The sequence below is a fragment of the Macaca nemestrina genome, chromosome 1 (genome assembly GCF_043159975.1).
Source record: "Macaca nemestrina isolate mMacNem1 chromosome 1, mMacNem.hap1, whole genome shotgun sequence".
NCBI lineage: Eukaryota > Metazoa > Chordata > Mammalia > Primates > Cercopithecidae > Macaca > Macaca nemestrina.
The window spans coordinates 187176681-187200158 of NC_092125.1; the positions used below are offsets into that span (position 1 = coordinate 187176681).

Below are 23478 nucleotides of genomic sequence, written 5' to 3' on the forward strand. Positions count from 1 at the left end.
TGCGATAGGTGATTGGGCGGATGGGGTGGATAGTAGATAGATGGTAGACTGACTCCTGGGTGGGTGGGTGGATGTATGTATGAGATGGTGGGTAGCTGGGTGGGCAGAGGGTTGAATGCATATGTGGGTGAGTGGATAAATGGATGGTTGGAGTTGAGTGGGTGGGCAGGTGAGTAAGTCATGCATAGACAAAAATATCTTTAAGCTAGAGAAATGTTAGGAGAAGATGAGGATGGAGATCATAGGGGCAAATACCCAGACTAGGGTCTGGGGTGGAGGGCCCCTAGTCCTAGGAAGTGAGGTGCTGCCAGAAAGGCTGCCACCCCTCACCCATCACACACTGCATGTTTGTAGGGGCAAATCATGGATGATATACAATGATCTCAGCTTGATAATGCTAGGAGGGGTGTAGGGAATCGGAGGAACAGACATTGCCAGGAGGTAGACAGAAACTGCCCTATGGAGAGGGTTCTGCTGGGTTCAAAGCCAGCTCTACCAGTTACTAACTACATGATCATAGGCAAGTCATTTCGCTTCTCCTCAGCCTCCCCAGCTGTAAATGGGAGGAGCACTGCTCATTCTGTAGAGTGTTAGGATGAGACACATTGAGCCTGGCACACAGCTGGTACAAGCAAATGTTGTTGAATGAATTAACGAATAAATGAAGGCTGCTGTAGACAGAAGGGTGTGGAGTGATCTCCCAGCCTAACCTCTTTATTGTACTGATGGGGAGGTTAAGGCCTAGAGAAGAGATGTGACTTGGCCAGGGTTACCTAGAGGGTTAAAAGCCTAGCTTAACTGGATGCCACATCCTCTGAACCACACTTGCTGAGTATTCTGCCTGCATGGGTTGAGTATATGGCACTGGAGGCCCTCTTTGGGGGCACTTACAGCTATGGCTCCAGATAGCCAAGAGGCCAAAGCAGCTGGCCTCCAGCAGGGGCAGGAAACAAACTGGACTGAGCATGTGGGCTTCTCACTCACCATAGCCTGGGGTGGTAAGGGGGTCTTCACCTGGGAAGGTGAGATGGCAGACAGGTCAGGGAGGAATGATGGTAGGGGCAAGGAAACTCCCAGTTCTGCTCTCCCACCTGGCTTACCTCCTCCTGAAGGGCATCGGGGCACAGTGGGGTCCAGTCGGTACATGTCTTCACTCAGCAGGGTTCGCAGGCACAGCGCCAGGCTCTCCACGTCCCACGCCATGGGGACCGCCACTGTAGTCACTGCACAAAGAGGAGGGGAGAGAAGCAGGCACCTCTCATTTTGTTTGTTTGTTGTTGTTGTTGTTTGAGACGAAGTTTTCCTCTGTCACCCAGGCTGGAGTGCAGTGGCATGATCTCTGCTCACTGCAACCTCCGCCTCCTGGGTTCAAGCAATTCTCCTGCCTCAGCCTCCCCAGTAGCTGGGATTACAGGTGCTCGCCACCACACCTGGCTAATTTTTGTATTTTTAGTAGAGACGGGATTTCACCATGTTGGCCAGACTGGTCTCGAATTCCTGACCTCAAGTCATCTGCCTGCCTCAGCCTCCCAAAGTCCTGGGATTACAGATGTGAGCCACCGCACCCAGCCAGCAGCTCTCATTTGTTCTGCCCTGGGCATCCCAACTGCCTGGCCTCAGAGGGTGGGTTCCAGGGTCATGGTCAAGACAAAGGAAGAGATTAAAGCTAGATAGCAGGACAGAAGCCCTTCTCAGAGGGCCAAGAGTCACTGGACAAGGGGAGGCCGGGTGGGAACCATGCAGTCCCTCTCCCAGTCATCATCTGTGGGGCTGATCTGTCTGGAGATATAAGCTGAGCAAAATGTTCTTGGGAGAAAGACGGGCAGGTTCATCTTTAAATGGGGTGACCACAGGCACAGACCAGGACTTACCCAATTTTCTCCCCTTGATGGCAGAGGCAATTCCAGTGTAGCTGCAAAACACTCCCACAGCTCAGCATGTGAAGGGAGGTGCCGGGGTGCCAGGAGGCTTGAGCTCCCCCAGGGTGCAGCCCAGAAAAATAGGAGCTGCTTCAACCTTCCGTGACTCTCTACTGCTCACAGCATAAAGTCTGATCTCTTTGACTGCCTTTCAAGGCTCTAACTCTCCATGGCTTCCCCTTCTAGCCCTTCCATACGTGCATATTGCTGCAGGCAAGGTCAGCCACTTACACACTATCTTACAGCCTTCTAGACACCACATCATCTCTGCATGTCCAGCCCTCAAAACCACGCTCAAATGCTGCCTCCTCCAGGAATCCTTCCCTTCCCTTGCCCTGCTCTGAAAGTCAAGAGTATAAGCTTTTAATAAATCTCTGTTGAAGAAAATGTCAGCTTCCTCTTGTGCATTCCCACAAGCTCTGACCCTCTCTTAGAGACCTGATCACTTTCTGACTAAGTCATTTCTGTGTCTAAGAGCACAGCAGGGGCAGGGGCAGGGGCTGGGTCCAAGAGTGTCTGTGTCCCCAGTATAGGTGCCATGGTGTGGGTACACAGAGTGGAGTTGAGAGATGGGTGGATGCATGCATGCATGCATACACGATGAATGGGTGGATGGATGGATGGATGGATGGATGGATGGATGGATGGATACAAATGTGGATTGATAGACGGATGGATACACAAATGGATGGATGGAAAGATGGATGGATAAATAAATGGTTGGAAGGAAGGGTGTGTGTAAGTTTTTCAAGGGCTACCCAAGTAGCTAGTACCCAAGGAACTGTTATGTCTGACACAGTAAATACTCAATAAAAATCTTTTAAATAAATAGTCGTTGAATGGTAAAATTAATTGATGGATAGAGACTGAGATGATGACCACGTGGTAGTTGAATGGATGACGGACGGATAGATAGATAAATGGACAGATTGATGAGTGAGTAAGAGAAGGGGTATGTGGATGGAGAGTTGTATTGATTAATGAATTAATGAACTGATGGATTAATGAGTGGAAGGTCATTAATTACTTCTACATTAATTACATTGCTGCTGCCTGGACAAAACATGGTATGTTTGGCATGGCTACTGCAGGAGTTATTTGAAGCCCTCCTATCCACTTCCCCTAGTACTGAGCTGGGTAGATGAAAGTTGATGGGAGGAGCAGACCCCTCTACTTCCCCTAGTTCCTCTAGGCAGGTCCAAACCCACCCCACCACCACCATCAATGGGTACCTGAGGTGGGAACCTGTGGTCCAGAGGCCATAAACACCACAGAAGCTGGCTGATATGCAGATGCTGTCACCTGTGTCAGTACCCATGTCTAGGATGGACCCTCTTTCTGCCATCAGAGCTCCCTCTCCCCGTGAGGAGCCCCCACATGTCTTCTTTAAGTTCAGTGGGTTCAACGTCTGGCCATAGATGGGGTTGCTGCACTCAAAGCTAAGGGAAGCAGAAGAAAAGGAGCTGAGAGTGAAAGCCTCACTGGGCAGACCCCTCCCCATTAGGGGGCCAACCACCCTCCAGAGTCGACCCCAGGGCTTCCTGGGCTCCATGAGCTCCTCCCTAAGGCTGAGGCTTCCTGGACTCCCTTCCAGCTGGAGTGAGGGGCCGCTGCTGCAAGAAAGACCAAGATCAGACACCAGCCATGACTCCTAGTATTAGGACCAAAGAGCCCACAGCTCTGCCATCAGAACTGAGAACATGTTCCTCACGAAACATAGATGCTCTACAGGCTGAGTAGGGAAGGGAGAGAATAAGTGATGGGGAGAACAATCAAAGAGAGAAGGCTGGATAGAAATAGAACAATATGAGAGAGAAACTGGGATAGAAACAGAGTGTAGCTTTACAGAACCTTGGAGCCCGAAGGGCCCTTATAGACTGTGGAGTCCATCCACATGTTCTATGATAAAGGAATTCAGCCCCAGGGACAGAAAGGGCTGGCCCAAGAACCCTGGTCTCTGAAGTCTGCATGACTAGCCCCCTCCTCACCCTCTGCCCTGAAATGGGACTTTAAAGAGCTGTTTCAGCCCTGGGCTTATCCCAGCCCAGATCCCAGCTAGCCCGCTTCAGAGACCCGAGCAGTGTCTGTGGGATGTTGGTCTGAACAAAGGGGATGGCTCCTTGGGCCTTGAGCACTTTCACAATGACCCCGTCCTTGGTTGCAGGCTTCTCCGGGAACTGGGCCAGGAGGCAAGTAGAGTCATGGCCCTGCAGGGAAGGAACATTACCTCCAGCCATGAGGGTCAAGGGGGAACCACCCAGCTGGCTGATTTTCAGCCCCACTCCACCCCCACTCACACACACTCTCACACCCTTGGGGACACAAGCACGGCACTTCATGGATGGCAAAAGAGTGTGGTGGCTGAGAATTTGGGGTTTGGAGCCCAAATTCTGGGTTTAAATCTCAGTTTGCCACTTTGTAGCTGTGCAGTTTTAAATGACTCGCCAGTATCACACACTGAGCTCCCCAGTGTCACACAGAGCTCCAGGCTGGTGGCACACGTGTGCATATGCACATTCATGTGCGTGTACACCCCATGCTCACCGTGCTGTCATAGGTGTCCTTGAGGCTCATGGGGACCCCATAGAGAAGACCTCTGTCACTCGTCTTAAGCTTCTTCAATGCCTGCAGTTCCTCCTTACATTCCCCCAGGAAATCCATCAGGTAGTTCACCTCCTGGCGCACCTTCAGTGCCTGAACAACAGTGAAGACAGCAGACGACAGCCCCAGGTGAGGCCAGGACCAAAGCAGGGCACTCGGTTGCTCTGGCCCCTCCTACCACCCTGAGGTGACTGTGGCATGTGCCACCTCATAAGTCAGTGGCAGAGTTACACCTGCCCCCCACTCCTCTGAGTAAAACAATGACAGGTGACATCCACCACTCCAGCCCAGAGCCCCTGGCTTGGACCGTGTGCCCTGGCCACCACCTGCTCTAAGTAGCTACAGAGGACACTCTCCAGACTCAGCTCTTCAGTCCGAAGCTGCTGGGCCAGCTCTGCCAGGGGCAGCTCCAGGATTGGCTGGGGGTCCAGGGCTGGCTCCTGCAGAGATGAGATGGAGTAGGCAGATTTCAAAGACGGACCCGCTAAGGCCCACTCCCACACACTCCACATGACACCTCATACTCCCCTACACACACAGCTGCACACACGTCTGTGTCACTCAGTACATGTTCCGGCACTCGTGCTTAGCACTGAAATCATCTGCTGTGTCTCCAGGTTGTCATGAAAACCCTCCAAGGGCACGATGTTCTCCTCTGCCTCTGCCCCCAGTGGCCAGCCCAGGGCCTGGCATGGAGAGGGGCCTGCCCCTTCATGCTGCTCTTCAGAAGGGTCACAACTGGAGTGGGGGTGACTCCATTCATGACATCATGAGGCTGGAGGTTATGGAAGTGAAGTTCAGCCCGAGTGGGTGGCAAGAGAGTTGGCATCATCTTGGCCATGCCCTTGGTCAGCTGGGTAACTGGAGATGGACCCCTGCCCCTCCCATGGCCTACGTTTCCTCAGAGAGGGAAGGACTAGGAGTCAATCCTGAGTCAGACCCTCAGCTGCTCTGAGCCCTGTCCTTCAGGATATGAGGGGAGGCCTGATACCAGCCCCTCAGAACTGCGGTCCTGGGCAGGTGTGACATGCAGCAGGCACTCAGGAAGGCAAAGTTCTCTTCCTCTTGCCCCCTCAGCTCTGGTGGAGATCCCGATGCCTCCAAGCTGGAGTATGGGTTGGGCAGGAAGATGTCACAGTGGGCTTTTCTTGGTCCTGGAGGTGGGAGAAGGTGGAGGCAAATAAATTTCCCTGGGAGGTTAGGATCCCCTGGCTCCAGTCTGCCCTCTTTCGTTCCTCCAATCACCCAGTCCTCCCCTCTGCACTGCGCCCCTTCTCACCAAGCGCGCGAAGACTTCTCGGTCACTAAATCTTATGGATTCAGGTTAGTCTTCATCTCATTCCTCAGCAGCACCTGACACTTTCCCTCCCGAAGCTCTCTATGCCCCCGACTCTGCTGGCCTCCTCCCACCCTCAGGTGGCTCCTTCTCAGTTTCCTGAAGTGTTGGTGTTCCTCGGGGTGTGACCTTTTCTCTCCCTGCCTGCCCACTCTCCATGGGTGACCTCGGCAGCCAGGTGCACCCCAAGGATACGCAGACCACCTGTTTCTCTAACCCAGGCCTCTCTTCCGCCAGGACTCAGACCCCTTTACCTACACCCACATATACACGGACTCCCCAGGACTCACCTTTTTACAGCCAAATCTGTTCTTCTTCTTGAAATTCCCAATCGATGACATGCATGTCACCAAAGCAACAAACCTCAGAATCACCCCAGGTCCTCCCTCACATCCAAGTTCTGATAATAGTTACGCTAGCTAACATAATCATACTAGGATGTGTTCTAACACTTAACAGTGCCAGGCCCTATTCCAAACACTACATATCATCACTCATTGCCTATAATGAGTTTTGGGAGGCCGGGTTGGGAGGATTTCTTGAGGCCAGGAGTTCGAGGCTGCAGTGAGCTATGATCGTGCCGCTGCACTCCAGCCTGGATGACAGATGAGACCCTGTCTCCAAGAAAATTGTAAATTAAAAATTTTAAATATATAATAACTCATATTACCCCTTGCAACAACCCTAAGAGGTAGGTCACATCGTTTTCTCGTTTCACAGCAGAAGACGACACTGAGGCACAGAGAGCTCCTCTTCGCCCAAGGATACACAGCCAGTAAGTGGCAGAGTTGGACCCAGGCAGTCCAACACCAGTGACCACATTCTTAACCACACTCACTGCCTGCAGGTGGTTCTGCTCCTTCATATCTCCCACCTCGGACCCTCAGGCCTCCTGCCTGCCTAAGGACCTCTCTCTGTTAGCTCATCGGCCTCCTCACTGGCCTCTTTGGCTTGGCCTCCACTCCTCCAACTCAACCTCTTCCCTGCAGCCTGGGCAATCCTTTTAAGATCTTACAAGGCCCACTCTGAAAATAGGTCCCAGTTGCCCTCAGGATAACATTGCAGCACCATTCTCACCAGCACCACTTGCAAAGCCTTCACCGTAAACGTGTAACATGGGTTCCTGCTTCGATGTACACAATTCCCATTGACCAAGTACTCAGAGTATCACTGTGGGGCTGAGAACCCTTGGCTAAATGCTGTTATTAGTGTTTCCATTTCCCCAGTGAAGGCAACTGAGACCCAGAGAAACTAACTCTCTTGCCCAAGGTCAGAGGACAGGGGAGCCTGGGCTTAAACCCAGACCATCCATATCTTAACCACTACCCTCTCCTGGCTCTTGGGGCATCCTGCGGAAGGGAGGCCTTTTAAGGTGCCAGGCACCGGATCAGGCTCTTTCTCTGCTTGGGTCCAGTGGGCCTGTCTCTCTTGGCCTCTCCCATGCATGCTGCTCCAGCCACACTGCCCAGTCCCTCTCGTTGTTGTGCCACAGCTCAGAGCTCCCCTGCTGGTGTGCCACAGGGACTCTCAGGAGGGTCCAGACACAGATACGTTGGACAGGGCTAGCATTCAGCCAGGATGCCCCGCCACAGCCATGCCAGTGGCTAAACTACTGAAACATTTCTGAGTCACTTGGCAAAAAGCTGTTCTGCTGGGCACCCCCACCACCCCAGTTGTCCTGGCCCCTCCCCAGGACTCCACCCTCTACACAGTCCAGCAAGTAAAGTTAATGCCCAGCCCAGCAAGGACCCTCTAGGCACAGGGACTGTGGAGGGCCAGCTTGGGTTCATCCCTTGCCCTGCGCCCTCCAACACTAAGGAGCCCTAGTGGGCCTTGCCAGGGACCTCCCTGCACTCACAGGTCCACGGACGCACCCCAGAGACATCAGCAGCTTCACACCAACCCCCATTTATCTATTTCTACCTGGAGAGAGGACACCCTGGTGGCACCCCCATGGGCAAGTGCCTAATGTGCTCCTCTGGGCCCCTGAGGCCAGTCCTCCCCCACAGCTGCCCTTGCATGGCCATATGTGGGAATGGCAGCCTCTGGGGGACTTTGACTCTCAGGGAGCTTGGGGAGAGGTGGGAAGAGCAGGCAAGGGCAGGGGTTGGGGGTGGCTAATGTGACCTCTGCAGATGGCTGCTGAGACCACAACAGGCGCTTCAGGGACCTGGGAGGACAGAATATCACATCCATCTAATAGAACATATTCATCTCACCCGAAATACCCACTCATCATGGACAACAACATTAGCTTCATTCCTAAAGTGAAAACAATCACTTGTACAGACAATCCCAACTTACCATGGTTCAACTTACGATCTTTGACTTTACGGTAGTGCAAAAGAGATTGATATACATTCATTAGAAAGCAGTAAGAGGCCGGGCGCGGTGGCTCATGCCTGTAATTCCAGCACTTTGGGAGGCCAAGGTGGGGGGGATCACCTGAGGTTAGGAGTTTGAGACCAGCTTGGCCAACATGGCAAAACCCTGTCTCTACTGAAAATACAAAAGTTAGCTGGCGTGGTGGTGCACACCTGTAATCCCAGCTACTCGGGAGGCTGAGGCAGGAGAATCTCTTGAACCTGGGAGGCGGAGGTTGCAGTGAGCTGAGATCGTGCCACTGCACTCCAACCTGGGCAACAGAGCCAGACTCTGTCTCAAAAAACAAAAAAAAAGAAAGAAAGAAAGAAAGAAAGAAAGCAGTAAGATCCTCTCTTGATTCTCGATGCTGGTCAGTGCCAGCAAGCCCAGCTCCCAGTCAGCCAAGAAATAACAAGGGAAACAGCGGATCCTCTACAGGGTACTGTGTTGCCAGGTGATTTTGCCCAACTGTGGGCTAATGGAAGTGTTCTGAGCACATTTCAAAAAGGCTAGGCTAAGCTATGATGTTAGGTAAGTTGGGTGTATTAAGCGTATTTTCAACTTACGATATTTTCAATTTGGGATGAGTTTATCAGGATGAAACCTCACGGTAAGTCGAGGAGCATCTGTATGGTGTTTGCTGTGTACCAGGCACCACTGAAAACATTTATTAACTTGTTTGAGTGCTATCATTACAGTCACCATACCGTTGTAGAGATGAAGAAGTTAAGATACAGAGTAGTCATTTAAGTGTAAGTGTTTGCTGGGCTTGGTGGCTCATGCCTGTGATGCTAGCACTTTGGGAGTCTGAGGTGAGAGGATTGCTTGAGGCCAGGAGTTCAAAACAATGTAAAATGATAAAATCAAACAAAATAAAAAGTGTCAAGAGTCAGGATTCAAACAACCAGCCCAGTAGCAGAAGCCACACTCTTAGCTGCCATGCTAGACGACTTCTAATTAGTGTTAATGACAGTCTAATAACAATGTTTATTACTTAGTTGACAACAGAGATGCTTAACTACATGAAATCTAACACTGTATTAGAAAAGCTAGAAAACTGTGAGTGTAATTGCTACTGGTTCAGCAAAAGCTGAGAGAGGACTCCACCCAAGTAACAATATCATTAACGTTAAGAGAAAGGCTCTCCTTAATCAGACTGCAAATGACCTAATGACTGCAATGTACCAGGCGTGCTTTGAGAGACAGGGACATCTTTCAAAAGATGACAGCAACATGAAAAGATCCTCACAACAAATTCTAAAAATCAACAAATTAGCCAGGAGCGGTGGCTCACACCCGTAATCCCAGCACTTTGGGAGGCCGAGGTGGGCGGATCACCCGTGGTCAGGAGTTCAAGACCAGCCTGGCTAACATGGTGAAACCCCGTTTCTATTAAAAATACAAAAAAGCAAAAAAAATTAGCCGGACGTGGTGGCGGATGCCTGTAATCCCAGCTACCCAGGAGGCTGAGGCAGGAGAATCACTTGAACCCGGGAGGCGGAGGTTGCAGTGAGCTGAGATTGTGCCACTGCACTCCAGCCTGGGCAACAAGAGCAAAACTCCGTGAAAAAAAAAAAAAGCTAAAAATCAACAAATTATTTGGAAATTATTAGAGTAATTAGATGAAAAATTGAGCCTCAAGTTATATCACTTTTTTGTCATTTTAATATATAATTTAGTTTGCAGCTAACCCTCCCCTCCTGTTCCATCCCACAGCACCATGAACATCCGGCCTTCTCTGTACTCAGGGTGCTGCCTCCAACCTAGTTTGAAAACAAAAAAATATAATGTAAAGTTTTTATTGAATTGATGTATTATTAATAGTTACGGCTGGGCACAGTGGCTCACGCCTGTAATCCCAGCACTTTGGGAGGCTGAGGTGGGCGGATCACGAGGTCAAGAAATCAAGACCATCCTGGCCAACATGGTGAAACCCCGTCTCTACTAAAAACACAAAAATTAGCTGGGCGTGGTGGGACTTGCCTGTAATCCCAGCTACTCTGGAGGCTGAGGCAGGAGAATTGCTTGAACTTGGGAGGCGGAGGTTGCAGTGAGCCGAGATCAAGCCACTGTACTCCAACCTGGGCAACAAAACCAGACTCTGTCTCCAAAAAAAAAAAAAAAAAAAGTCCAATGTGGTGGTTAAATGTTAAGTATCATAAAAACCATCAACTCTCAAGGTGGCCAGGCTCTGCCTGAGGTGAGCAGAGCTTCCTGGCCACGAGCAGCTTGAGCAGTTCCAACCATGAGCAGCTGGTCCATTTACCCGAAGGGTCCTAAGAATATTATTTTCTATACGTTCTACAGAAACACTGCCTCATCTGGGGCTTCCCCCTCCCTAGTACTGCCTTTCTCATTTCTCCTTTCAGAAAACTCCTACAGGTGCCGTGAGGTTCAGCTCACTCACCACCTCTCCCCACATGATCCTCTCCAGACACACCAGCCACCCTCCTGCCAAGTCCCCCGTTCCGTGGGCATCTGGCCTCACCACACTGCTGTGCTGCCGCCCGGCATAGTCTGCACAACTCTGCCTCCACCACACCCCACCCAGGTTGGAAACATTTTTAGCACAAGTGTGAGCCAGGCATCAGATTCATCTTTATAATGAACCTGTCCCCAGAGTTCAGCACAGGGCAAGACCCGGAGAAATTCCCTGGGAAATTTTACTAAACTCAGTGGAATTGGATTTGTTTGCTCGAGCCTGTGAGGGTTTGGCCTGTGTCCCAGCCTTGCACCTCCCCTCGGACATAAAGGTGGACACCTGAGGCCTCGAGGATATCACTGGCAGAGAGAGGGTGACATGACTGAGAAGGTGCCCAGGACAGAACTGTATAGCTTGTTGGGGAGACAGCAAGGTGCTAAGAGCCAAGAAACCTGAAGCCACGATGGGAAGCTGGAGACACCATGAGTGACCTCACTCCAAACCTCTTCCACTCCTCCAGTCAACCAGACATATACCCCCTCCAGGTCCCCAGCCCAGCAGCCCAGACATCCACATGTTCACCAACCAGATGCCCAGACACACACCAAACCATCCGCCCCCACACATCAGACACACAACCACACACGAACACTCTCCACCAGACATTCAGACCCACACCAGCCACACGTAGCTAGATGTACACACTCCAACCAACAGCCCAACACATGCGCACCCAGCCAGGCACATAACCACACAGCCAGACCAGACACACAACCAACCACGACACAATGAAACGCCAGCAAGAGGCACACGAAAGCAGGCCCTTGTCCGCGGTAAAGGAAGCTATACTCACCACCGCACACAGATGGGGCCTCCACTAGCGCACAGGACGCTCCATCATGCCCATTCACCTCTGCAACCCATTAGCCCAGACTTCCTCCTCATCAACCAGGGAGGGGCAGCTGCTCTCTGGGGGCAGATTGATTTATCCAACTAATTAGCCCCAATTAATATTAATACACATACTCAGCAACTGCAGCAGCTCAGACAGAGAAGCTGCCCGTTGGGGCCATCAATCACCGTCCGGGGGGAAGACACTCAAGAACTCCAGAGCATGGGAACAACGCCTCAGGCACTAGCCCAGCCCCCACCTCTGGGCGCCCAGACGGAGTCCACCATCGTCAACCAAAGCTGGAGACCCCGAGAGACCATGAGCCCATCCCCACTCTGGCAGCTGGGGACTCCAAGGCCCAGAGACCGGTTGTCACATCCTCCAGGCCACACAGCAAATCCCAGGCTCAGTCTATGTTTTTCTCCATGTCCCTCCTTCCCGCCCTTCTCTCTGCCACCTGGGGCAGGCTTTGCTGATACATCTGTGGCTCAGCCACTTGGCCTGCCAGTCTCAGCCCAGCCAGCCACAGAGGCTATCCCAGCGAAATACCCCCACCCTGAGTTGCCAAAGCAGCCTTCTAAGACCTGCAGCTTCCTGGGAGACCCCTTCCCCAGCCCCCTGTGCTCTTCACTTCTCAGGGCTCAGCAAGTGTTTTCAGAGCTGAATGGTGTGGGGGTAGGAGGGGACAGGTAGACTAGGGTTCCTTTCTTGGGGGATTTTGGAGTGCTCAGGGGCTGAAAGAGATCAGGCCTCCCTCCTCCAATGGCCTCCATCAGTTTATCTTATTTCCGCAAATACCCTAAATGGGCACCTCCCATGTTACTGAGCTATGTGCCAAACGCTGGAAGAACAGAGAAAGAATATACTGCCCCCAGTCTCCAGGGTCTCAAAGGCCGGGGATGGAGGAGAACTGGCAACCACACACAGAGCTGGCATGGGGAGAACTGAGGGTGGGGAAGTGCCCACCCTGTGTCAGCGGGGGTTGGGGCCATGGACGGGAGGGGCATCCTGAGGTGTAGTCCTCCTGTTGGGATTGAGGGCCAACGCCCTCTGTGGCTGGGGGCCTCCAGAGCCTCCGGGACCTGCTGCCGCAGTCACTGGGCCAGGGCCTCCATCTTCTGCAGTGCTACCTCCCTCCATTTCTGGGCCCTGGGGATCTTGTTCTGGGCTGGAGCATGCCACCAGGTGAGCAGGGAAGTCCCCAGCAATGCAGCCCCCAGCAGGGCCAGCAGGAGTAGCATCGCCAGGGAGTCACACAGCCAAGCCACCCTGGGTATTGCGCAACCTGTGTGGATCCAGCTGCTCTTTCTTCAAGAGTACGTCTCATTTATTTGTCAGTGATGCTGCCAGGGCCCCCAGGCACATCTGGGGCCCTGGGTGTGGCAGTGATCAACCTCCTCCTAGTTCTTACCCCATCTGGACTTCCTGGGGACAAAACCCCTATCTCTCAGGCCACGCAGAGGAAGAGGCTTTGGCAGGTGGGCCTGAAGAGAGGCCCAAGCCTACAGCTGGGCAGCTGACCTCACCTCTGTCGCATCCTACTGCCACCCATCCTACCTCTCGGATCCCACCCCTCAGACACCCTACTCCAACCCTCAGGAGTTATAGATGGGGTTGCTCCTGGGGTTCCCATCGCCTTCAGGATTCTCCCGAAGCTCCTTTGTTCTGCATAAGCGGACACATGGAGGTAGACTGAACACGCCATGTTCGCCTAGAGTGGAGGTTCTGGGGGACAGGCAGAGAGGAAAGAAAAGAACACCTGGAGGAACGGGCTGGGCTCATCAGGCATCCACCCCAGGGGAGATGATGCCAAGACATGAGACCAGCCAGCCCAGCTGGGCTTCCCCCTGGACTCCAAAGCAAGGCCACGACTCTGATCCGGGGTTCCAGCCTCCCCAGTCTATTGGCTCTCCCTGCTGGTGGAGGGGAGTTGTGGGGGTAAGGGAGATGACTTCCCAGAGGAGGAACAAAGACATGAGGAGACTGGAAAAGTAGAGCAGAGGGGCCCTGATGTGGGAACCATTCTGCTCTCTTCAGGGGCCTCCATCCAGTTTCCATCTCAATGGTCATCACTGAGGCTGCAAGTCACTGTATCCAGGAGAATGGCGCCTCTGCCCTCCAGACCAGGAAGCCAGGGCAGCAGAAGGTTAGGGTGGGAAGGAACTGAGTTTGTGGTTGGTAATGTTGAGTCTGAGTACCCGAGGGTCTAAAGGAACAGATGTGAGGTCAGCAGTTGACTAAGGGGTGACCCTGAAGTCACCCACCCTGTAAAACTCTGTCATCTCCATGGGGCCTCCAGACCAGCCCTCCTCTGTCCTTCTGCCATTTTCTTTCATAGCCCCCACTCCACCTTCATGAACTCCAGCTCTCCCCCATATCCTCAGCTCCCCCAGGCCACTTGTCACCTGCACCACACCCCATGGCACAGCACTCTAGGCCTTGTGACCTCACCTTTTCCTCAGTTACACCCTTCCATTACCATATATCTCATTTTATCTCATCATTACACTTATCATTAGCTGAAGTTTTCTTGTTGATCTGTTACTTACCTCCCGCCTGCCTCCCTAGAAAATAAATTCCATAAAAGCACAGAGCAGGCCAGGTGCAGTGGCTCACACCTGTAATCCCAGCACTTTGGGTGGATCACTTGAGCTCAGGAGTTCATGGCAAGACCACATCTCTACGGAAAATGCAAAAAAATTAGCTGATGGGTGGGGGGAGCATAGACCTTGTCAGCCTTTTTCAAAATGCCTGGCACGATCAGGTCCCACGTGGTCCCACATGTGTTTAATGATATCGCTTCAGTGAAGAAATGATGGCAGGTTGAGCCCTCCATTCCTACCTTGACTTCCCCGCTCTGTTGTCACTGCTAGCTCTTTCTTAGCAGTATTTAACATGCTAAGTCTCTCCTATCTTGGGGGATGAGAGAGGATTCCCTCAGATCTACACCCTCCCTAACTACTACCCCGTCTTTTGTCCCCTTCCTGAGCTTTTCCACTTTTCTGCACGGGCTGCCTTTACTTCTTCACCTTTCACTCACTCCTCCACCCAACAAAGTCCGGCTTGTGCCTATATCATCCCAGTGATCTCCTCGAGGGTAAATCAGCAGCATTTAGAGTTGTTGGCTTCACCCTTCTTGAAACACACTCATTCCTTGGCTCGGGTGACAATGCAGTTTTCAGCTTCAATGTTACTTCCTCCAGGAAGTATTCCCTGACACACACATACACACATCTCAGGCCGGATCAGGTCCCACGTGCTTTATTCTCATAATACCCAGGGCTTCTGCTTTATTGCACTTCTAATGAGTGTTTCTGTGTAATTCTACATTTGATGTCTGTTTTCTGGTAGAATGGAAGCTCCATTCAGGCAGGGACTATTTCTGATTGGTTACCCTGAACATACTGTGGGAAGAATTCAATATTTTTATTGGACGGATGAGAGGATGAATGGAGGGAGCAACCCTCATTGTTATTCAGAGAGCAACCCTCTCTGAATTTTAGTTTCCTTATGTATAAAATGGAAACAATAAGCCCATTTTCCAAAGGAGATAATGGGTTCAACTCCACAGCCTAACGGATGTTGGATTCTATTAAGACACAGTCCCTGATTTCTACCAAGTGCAGAAGCACAAAAAAGCTCTTTCAACACAGCCTGAGAGAGATGGATGAGTTAAGAGGATGGGAGAAGTGGATAGATGAGGATCTGCAGACCAGGAGAAAGCTATAGGTTGAATGTAGACTGGGAGTTATTTGTCCGCTTGGACACTAATCAAGATCATGGCTCCCAGGACTTTGGGAGGCTAAGGCGGGTGGATTGCCTGAGGTCAAGAGTTCGAGACCAGCCTAGCCAACAAAGTGAAACCCCGTCTCTACTAAAAATACAAAAAATCAGCTGGGCGTGGTGGCAGGCGCCTATAATCCCAGCTACTCTGGAGGCTAAGGCAGGAGAATCACTTGAACCCAGGAGGCAGAGTTTGCAGTAAGCCAAGATCCTGTCACTGCATTCCAGCCTGGGCAACAGAGCAAGACTCAGTCTCAAAGAAGAAAAGAGATCATGGCGGTAGATACGATAAATGTGAAAGGAGCAAAGGATCAGGGACTGATTGGAAAATTCCCTATTGGAGGTGAGAGGAGGAAGTAATCAGAATGGACCAAAATGGATTCCCTAATAACAAAGTCACCCATTGATCCATTCAACAAGCCTTCTCTGGGTACCCACTGAGTACCAGGCACCATGCTGGATGCTGAGCATACGCAGCCCCAATCCCAAGTGGCTTCACTTTCCTGAGGTGCCCAGGGTCGCCACCCCAAATCTACGTGTAGGAAACTTGGGAGGGCCCAGCCAAGCCCAGCCAGAGAAATATGAACTAAATATACATCTGGCTGGGAAGCTCATAACTCGGTTATGTGTCTGTCTCTTAAGGGTGCAGGTCACGCCCTTTCCTTGGCCCTGCTCTGATCCATAGGTTTATTATGGGTGACTTGGATGAAGTTGCAGAGGTCCAGTGCTCAGATTTGTGGATACAAAAGCACCAGTTGGGAGGAAGAGCGGAAACAGCCAGAGCCCTTGGGATAATCCTAAAAATGGTGTCCAACAGGAACAAATGGCAAGTACTCTGGCTGTGTTCTAAAACTCCAATATCGCAGCCACCAGGAGAGAAAAGGGAGAGTGGACAGGGACATGGCAGCCATCTCCTGTAAACAGATGCTGGCAGAGGTGCACAGTACACAGCATTGCTTCTGTCTTCAAAGTGTTGTGGTCGCCTAGCACAGAGGCTGGTGCCCAGAGAATGTTGAATGCATGTTCTTGTGATGATTGTACAAATGAGGAAGGTACAGTAAGTTTAGAGCTGAGCATGTGGGTTTCAAGTCTTCTCTGTAACCCATAATGATCAGTCTTCAACAAGTCAGCAACCACCTCTGAACTTCAGTTTCCTCATGTACAAAACGGAAATAATAGGTTCAGGCACGGTAGCTCACACCTGTAATCCCAGCACTTTGGGAGGCCAAGGTGGGCAGATCACTTGAGGTCAGGAGTTCAAGACCAGCCTGGCCAAAATAGTGAAACCCCATCTCTACTACAAATACAAAACACAGCTGGTCATGGTGGCGCTCACCTGGAGTCCCAGCTATACTCGGGAGTCTGAGGCAGGAGAATTGCTTGAACCCAAGATGCAGAGGCTGCAGTGAGCTGAGATCGCACCACCGCACTCCAGCCTGGGCAGCAGAGGAAGATGCCATCTCAAAAGAAAAAAGAAAAAAGGCCAGGCACAGTGACTCACACCTGTAATCCCAGGACTTTGGCTGAGGCAGGGGGACCACCTGAGGTCGGGAGTTTGAAACCAGCCTGGCCAACATGCTGAAACCCCATCTCTACTACAAAGACAAAACATAGCCGGGTGCAGTGGCAGGCACCTGTAATCCCAGCTACTCGGGAGGCTGAGGCAAGAGAATCACTTGAACCCAGAGGCAGAGGTTGCAGTGAGCCAAGATCACGCCATTGCACTCCAGCCTGGGTGACAGAGCAAGACTCTGTCTCAAAAAATAAAAAGAAATTAAATTTTTAAAATGGAAATAGTAATGACCATTTTCCAAATGAGATAATGGGTATTCAACTCCACAGCCTACCAGATGTTGGATTATTTAAAGACACAGACCTTGCTTTCAATCAAGTGCAGAAGCACAAAGAAGCTCTTTCAACACAGCCTGACAGAGTTGGAAGAGAAGAGCAATTGCCCTCACCTTGGATGAGTAGGCGATCTTTGGGTGGAGACCCCAGGAACAACACTCCAGGCACAGCAAGCACCAAGAGCAAAGGGCACAGTGGGGGACCACTCGGTGTTCTGAACATTACCTGCAGGCCACATAGCTGTGATGTGAGCACTGAGGAAGGGGAGGAGATGAGGCCACAGGGGCCAGCTGCAGGCTCAGGTTAAGCACGGCCTTGCAGATCATAACAAGGTGTCTGGACTTGGCACAAGTGAATCCAGAGATTTTAAGCATGAGGTTGCCTAACTGCCATGTGAAGGATTGTTGGAGATGTCCAGTCTGGAGCCCACAGAAGCCAGGCAAGAAGCTGTGGCAGTCCGGGTGCAGTGGCTCCCGCCTATAATCCCAGCACTTTGGGAGGCCAAGGCAAGCAGATCACCTGAGGTCGGGAGTTCGAGACCAGCCTGACCAACATGGAGAAACCCCGTCTCTACTAAAAACACAAAATTAGCCGGGCATGGTGGCGCACGCCTGTAATCCCAGCTACTCGGGAGGCTGAGGCAGGAGAATCACTTAAATCACTTAAACCCAGGGCCCAGGGAGGCAGAGGTTGCAGTGAGCTGAGATCTCGCCATTGCACTCCACCTTGAGCAACAAGAGTGAAACTCCATCTCAAAAAAAAAAAAAAAAAAGAAGCTGTAGCAGTGGACCCGGTGAGAAGGGGAAAGGCCATGAAAACAGGCAGTAGCCACCAGCACACTGGTGGTCAGGGAGGTCTGAGGAGGAGGCTGACTTGTGCTCTCACTCTTCTTGCCATCATACTCGCTGGGGCTCGGCATCGACAGAAACATCTCATGTAGTTGCTGACAAAGACTGGCCTAGGTTTCTGTTCCAAGCCCCCCACTTCTAGCTGTGGGACCCTGGGCAAGATAGGTACCCTTTCTGTAAAAGGAGGCAAAAATGCCTATCACAGGGTTAACGGAGGATTAAGTGCCCAGAAAGTAGATGGCTCATAGTAGTTACTCCGTAAATGTGGTCTAGGATTCCCTTTCCCCTTTTTTCCTGATCAAAAGTCATGCTATCACTCCAGGCATTACATATTTAGAGGTCTTCATTAGCACAACTCTCTGTCCCCCTTCTCTTCACTCAACAAATCCCTCCAGAATGTGAGCTCCACAAGGACAGGGGCCAGGGCTGCCTCATTTTGCCTCATTTGTCACTGCCAGCACCCAGCACAGTGCCTGGCCCCTCACACAGGCACACTTTATCATCCCAGAACTTATGGAGCACTATCCTCCAAGCCAAGAACAAGTGCTGAACAAGACAAAGCACGGCTTTCAGGAAGCTTATGGTTTAGTGGAGGAGACAAAAAAACATAAAAGAGCTCAGATAGTGATAATGCTATAAAGAACAAAGGGTGGCCAGGCATGGTGGCTCATGCCTGTAATCCCAGCACTTTGGGAGGCCAAGGAGAGTGGATCACCTGAGGTCAGGAGTTCGAGACCAGTCTGACCAACATGGAGAAACCCCATCTCTATTAAAAACACAAAATTAGCCCAGCATGGTGGTGCATGCCTGTAATCCCAGCTACTCGGGAGGCTGAGGCAGGAGAATTGCTTGAACCCGGAAGGCGGAGTTTGCGGTGAGCCAAGATCCCACCATTGCACTCCAGCCTGGGCAACAAGACCAAAACTCCGTCTTAAAAAAAAAAAAAGAACAAAGCGTAACCTGTTAGAAAGTAACAAGGGGCCAGGCACGGTGGCTCCCGCCTGTGAGGCCCAGGCAGGCAGATCACCAGGTCAGGAGTTCGAGGCCAGCCTAACCAACAAGGTGAAACCTCTTCTCTACTAAAAGTACAAAAAATTAGCTGGACATAGTGGCACACACCTGTAATCCCAGCTACTCAGGAGGCTGAGGCAGAAGAATCGCTTGAACCCAGGAGGCGGAGGTTGCAGTGAGCCGAAACTGTGCCACTGTACTCCAGCCTGGGCAACAGAGCGAGACTCTGTCTCAAAAAAAAAAAAAAAAAACAGGAAGGAAAGAAACAAGGGGTCGGGTGCGGTGGCTCACGCCTGTAATCCCAGCACTTTGGGAGAGCGAGGCAGGCAGATCAGGAGGTCAGGAGCTCAAGACCAGCCAGGCCAACATGATGAAACCCTGTCCCAACTAAAAATACAAAAATTAGCTAAGTATGGTGGCAGACACCTGTAATCCCAGCTACTTAGGAGGCTGGGGCAGGAGAATTGCTTGAACCCAGGAAGTGGAGGTTGCAGTGAGCCAAGATCACGCCACTGCACACCAGCCTGGGTAACAAAGCAAGACTCCATCTCGGAAAAAAAAAAAAGAAGAAAAAGAAAAGAAAGCAACAAGGGTGGCCATATTTTATAAATGGGTGAGCAGGGAAGGTGACATTGGAGCCGCTTGTTCCAAGCACAGGGAACACCTAACATGAAAGCTCTGCAGCAGGGCCCAGCTTGAAATGATCAAGGAATCAAGGCTGGTCCCGATGGCTCACATCTGTAATCCCAGCACTTTGGGATTACAAGGTGGACAGATCAAGAGGTCAGGAGTTCGAGACCGGCCTGGCCAACATAGTGAAACCCCGTCTCTACTAAAAATACAAAAATTAACTGAGCATAGTGGCGGGTACTTGTAGTCCCGGCTACTCACGATGCTGAGGCAGGAGAATCACTTGAACCTGGAAGGCAGAGGTTGCAGTCAGCCAAGATCGTGCCAGTGCACTCCAGCCTGGGCGACAGAGCGAGACTGTCTCAAAAAAAAAAAAAAAACCCAAAACAAATAAACAAAAAACAAAAAGAAACCAAAAGGTACTCATGTGGCTGCACAGTGGAGGAGAGGAAGAGACACACAAGATGAGGCTGGAGAGGTAGGTGGAAACGGCACATCACACAGAGCCTTGGAAGACACAAGGAAGAGACTGAATTTTTATTCTAGGAGGAACGGGAAACCATTGGAAGGTCTTAAGCAGAGAAATGATGCACTCTGATTAATAGTTTTATGTTTTATTTATTTGTTTTAGATGGAGTTTCACTCTTGTTGCCCAGGCTGGAGTGCAATGGTGAGATCTCAGCTCACTGCAACCTCTGCCTCCCGGGTAGAAGTGATTCTCCTGTCTCAGCATCCCAAGTAGCTCGGATTACAGGCATTCATCACCACACCTGGCTCTTTTTTTTTTTTTTTTTTTTTTTTTTAGTAGAGACAGGGTTTCACCATGTTAGTCAGGCTGGTCGTGAACTCCTGACCTCAGGTGACCCACCCGCTTCGGCCTCCCAAAATGCTGGGATTACAGGTGTGCACCACAGCACCAGGCCATATTTTAAAAAAAAATTTTTTTGAGACAGAGTCTCACTCTGTTGTTGCCCAGGCTGGAGTTCAGCGGAGCGATTTCACCTCACTACAACCTCTGTCTCCTGGGTTCACGCAATTCCCCTGCTTCAGCCTCCCAAGTAGCTGGGATTACAGGCACGTGCCACCACGCCTGGCTAATTTTTGTATTTTTAGCAGAGACAGGGTTTCATCATGTTGGGTAGGCTGGTCTCAAACTCCTAACCTCAAATGATCTGCCCACCTCAGCCTCCCAAAGTGTTGGGAGTATAGGCATTAGCCACCACGCCCGGCCTATTTTATTTATTTATTTTTACCAAGACTGAGTCTCACTCTGTTACCCAGGCTGGAGTGCAGTGGCGCGATCTCGGCTCACTGCAACCTCTGCGTCCTGGGTTCAAGCAATTCTCCTGCCTCAGCCTCCTGAGTAGCTGGGACTACAGGTACACGCTACCATGCCTGGCAAATTTTTTTTGTATTTTTAGTAGAGCCAGGGTTTCGCCATGTTGGCCAGGCTAGTCTCGAGCTCCTGACCTCAGTGATCCACCCGCCTCGGCCTCTCAAAGTGCTGGGATTACAGGTGCGAGCCACTGCGCCTGGCCTGATTTATACTTTTAAAAGATCATTCCAGCTACTGTGTGGAGAATGGATTAGAGGGCAGCCAGGGCTGAAAGGCGGGAGCCCAGAAGGGAAGTCACTGGAGCATCCAGATGAGGGAGGTGGCTCGGACTAGAGCGTGGTCGTGGAGATGAAACACAGTGGCCACGTCTAGCCTCAGTGACCACTTCCCCTCCCCTCGGCAGCATTTGGCCCCTTGTCTATCCTGTCCCCAAGCCCTAATCACAGGAGGAATAGATATGTTTGTGTCAATGTCCACATCCCCAGAAGGCCAGGTTTGACTCAAGTCAGCTGAGGTCTGGACATGGCCATGCTGAGGCTCCAAGGGCTGAATCAATGAACCAGTGAAGGCGCCTCCACTCTGCAGCCTCATGTCTGAAAGCACGAGGATATTGGTAACTGAAAGAGAGAAATGGGGCAGGAAGAGGAAGCTGGGGCAGATGGTAGTGGTTTTATGAAAGAAGCAAAATTACGGCAGTGGTTACAAGAAATCAGGGCAAAGCGCGGCATCTACCTAGTTGTCCCAATCCAGGTGTCCCCATATAGGTTGGATCCTCACATCTGCCCTGAAAATGGCCCCACAGAGGCAGGGATGGCACTGGGAGAGAGTGCAGGCGCCAATGGGTATGGCAACCTGGAGGGCAAAGGCCTTCTGGAGGAATAGGAAAACCAGGGTGGAGAAGGAAGTCTTGCGAAGGCAACTCTTCTAGAAAGAATTTGAAATACAGGTAGAAGCCGTGCATCTGCCCTACCTAGAGGGCTCAGGCTCTGAAACACCTCCAGCCAGCAGTAGAATTAGGGCTGGGGCCAGGGAAGAGCAAAGCAACTGGGCTAATGGGGTTAAGAAACTCCTAGGGTCAGCCGGGTGTGGTAGTCCACACCTGTAATCCCAGCACTTTGGGAGGCCGAAGCGGGCGGATCACCTGAGGTTGGGATTTTGAGACCAGCCTGGCCAACACGGAGAAACCCTGTCTCCACTAAAAATAAAAAATTAGCCGGGCATGGTGGTGCATGCCTGTAATCCCAGCTACTCAGGAGGCTGAGGCAGGAGAATCGCTTGAAACCAGGAGGCGGAAAATTGCTTGAACCCAGGAGGCAGAGGTTGCAGTGAGCTGAGATCACACCATTGCACTCCAGCCTGGGCAATAAGAGTGAAACTCTGTCTAAAAAAATAAATAAACTCCTAGGGTCGGCTACAGATGCCACCTTTCTACCAGCCAGGTGACACAGTCCAGTAAGAGGTGGATGGCAGACCAGCTGAGACAGCTCACCTCCATCCTGTCAATTCCCAAAGGGCCCCATCTCTACCCCTGGGCCAAGGTTCAGGCCTTAGGCCCCTCTCCCCAAATTAGGGATCATGGAGCAGCTTTCTTACCCTTCTATAGGTTTTGCCCCACAAGTCTAGTCCTCAGGCTGAGCTATGATCTTTCCAGAGTCCCACTGCCCTCGAGACAGAATTCAAGTTCCTGACCTGGCTGCCCAAGTCCACCTTGATCTGTCCTCACCTACATCTCTGCTTCCCCTGTGCCCACTCAACATGCCTGCCATTTACCAAACCCACCCTGATCTTTGGGCATACTGTCCTTTCTCTCTGAGATGTCCTCAACCCCTAGCTCAGTCTCTGGAAAACTTCTAGACTCAACACACATCCACCTCCTTCAGGAAGCCTTCCCAGGGCAATCCAGGCCTTGGCCAGCCCTGAGAGCACACTCTACCAGGTCACCTTGTCTCATGCCGGCCTCCCCAGGCCCATGGGCTCCTCTTGCAAACAGCACCAGCTCAGGGCCAACACGTTGGACTCTCTGCAACCCAACTCAGTGCTTCCCCTGCTGCCCTGTGCTAGCCACAGAAAACAGAGATGTAGCAATGGGGTCCCTGCCGTCAAGGAAAGCCAGTGTGGTAAGGCAGGCAGACACACCCCCCAATACCCACCACACAAGGCAGACTGGGAAGAAACAGCCCATATACTCCAGGGCCCAGAGACAGGAGGAAAGGCCTCCTGGAGAGAGAAGAATCTGAGCCAGGTCTCAAAGCATGGAAAGCAGAGGAACAGAAAGAGCTTTCTAGGCAGGGAAAGGGAAGAGGAAGGAAGGAGACCAAGGGCAGTGTCCAGCAGAGCAGGGTTTAGTATAGGTGAGAGAGGAGGGGCAGGGCTGAAGTGCTGGGGGATACAAGCTTGCACCCCTCCTGTGGGCGATGAGCACCAGGGGAGGTTGTGGAGCAGGAGACTGGCATGGCTGGAGCCTGGGTCTGCATGGTCAAGCCATCCC

At 51.5% G+C, this 23478-nt stretch overlaps 1 protein-coding gene across 4 annotated transcripts; it reads right to left on the reverse strand.

Moving 5' to 3' along the window:
- Positions 1 to 1112: 1112 nt before the first annotated feature.
- On the reverse strand, positions 1113 to 23399 carry LOC139362437 (vitamin D3 hydroxylase-associated protein-like). 4 transcript variants are annotated; one of them, XM_071093742.1, is made up of 5 exons: positions 4847 to 23399; positions 4464 to 4613; positions 3993 to 4126; positions 3152 to 3358; positions 1113 to 1223 (listed from the first exon to the last, which is right to left on the reverse strand). In XM_071093742.1, the coding sequence occupies exons 1-5, from the start codon at positions 5030 to 5032 to the stop codon at positions 1151 to 1153; spliced, it is 750 nt and encodes a 249-aa protein (XP_070949843.1). In that variant the 5' UTR covers positions 5033 to 23399; the 3' UTR covers positions 1113 to 1150. The 4 variants fall into 4 exon arrangements, 2 of the variants coding, with proteins under 2 accessions (XP_070949843.1, XP_070949838.1); XR_011621363.1 differs by having other exon boundaries at positions 1156 to 1223; positions 1872 to 3358; XR_011621378.1 differs by lacking the exon at positions 4847 to 23399 and having other exon boundaries at positions 1156 to 1223; positions 1872 to 3358; positions 4464 to 4827.
- Positions 23400 to 23478: the final 79 nt, after the last annotated feature.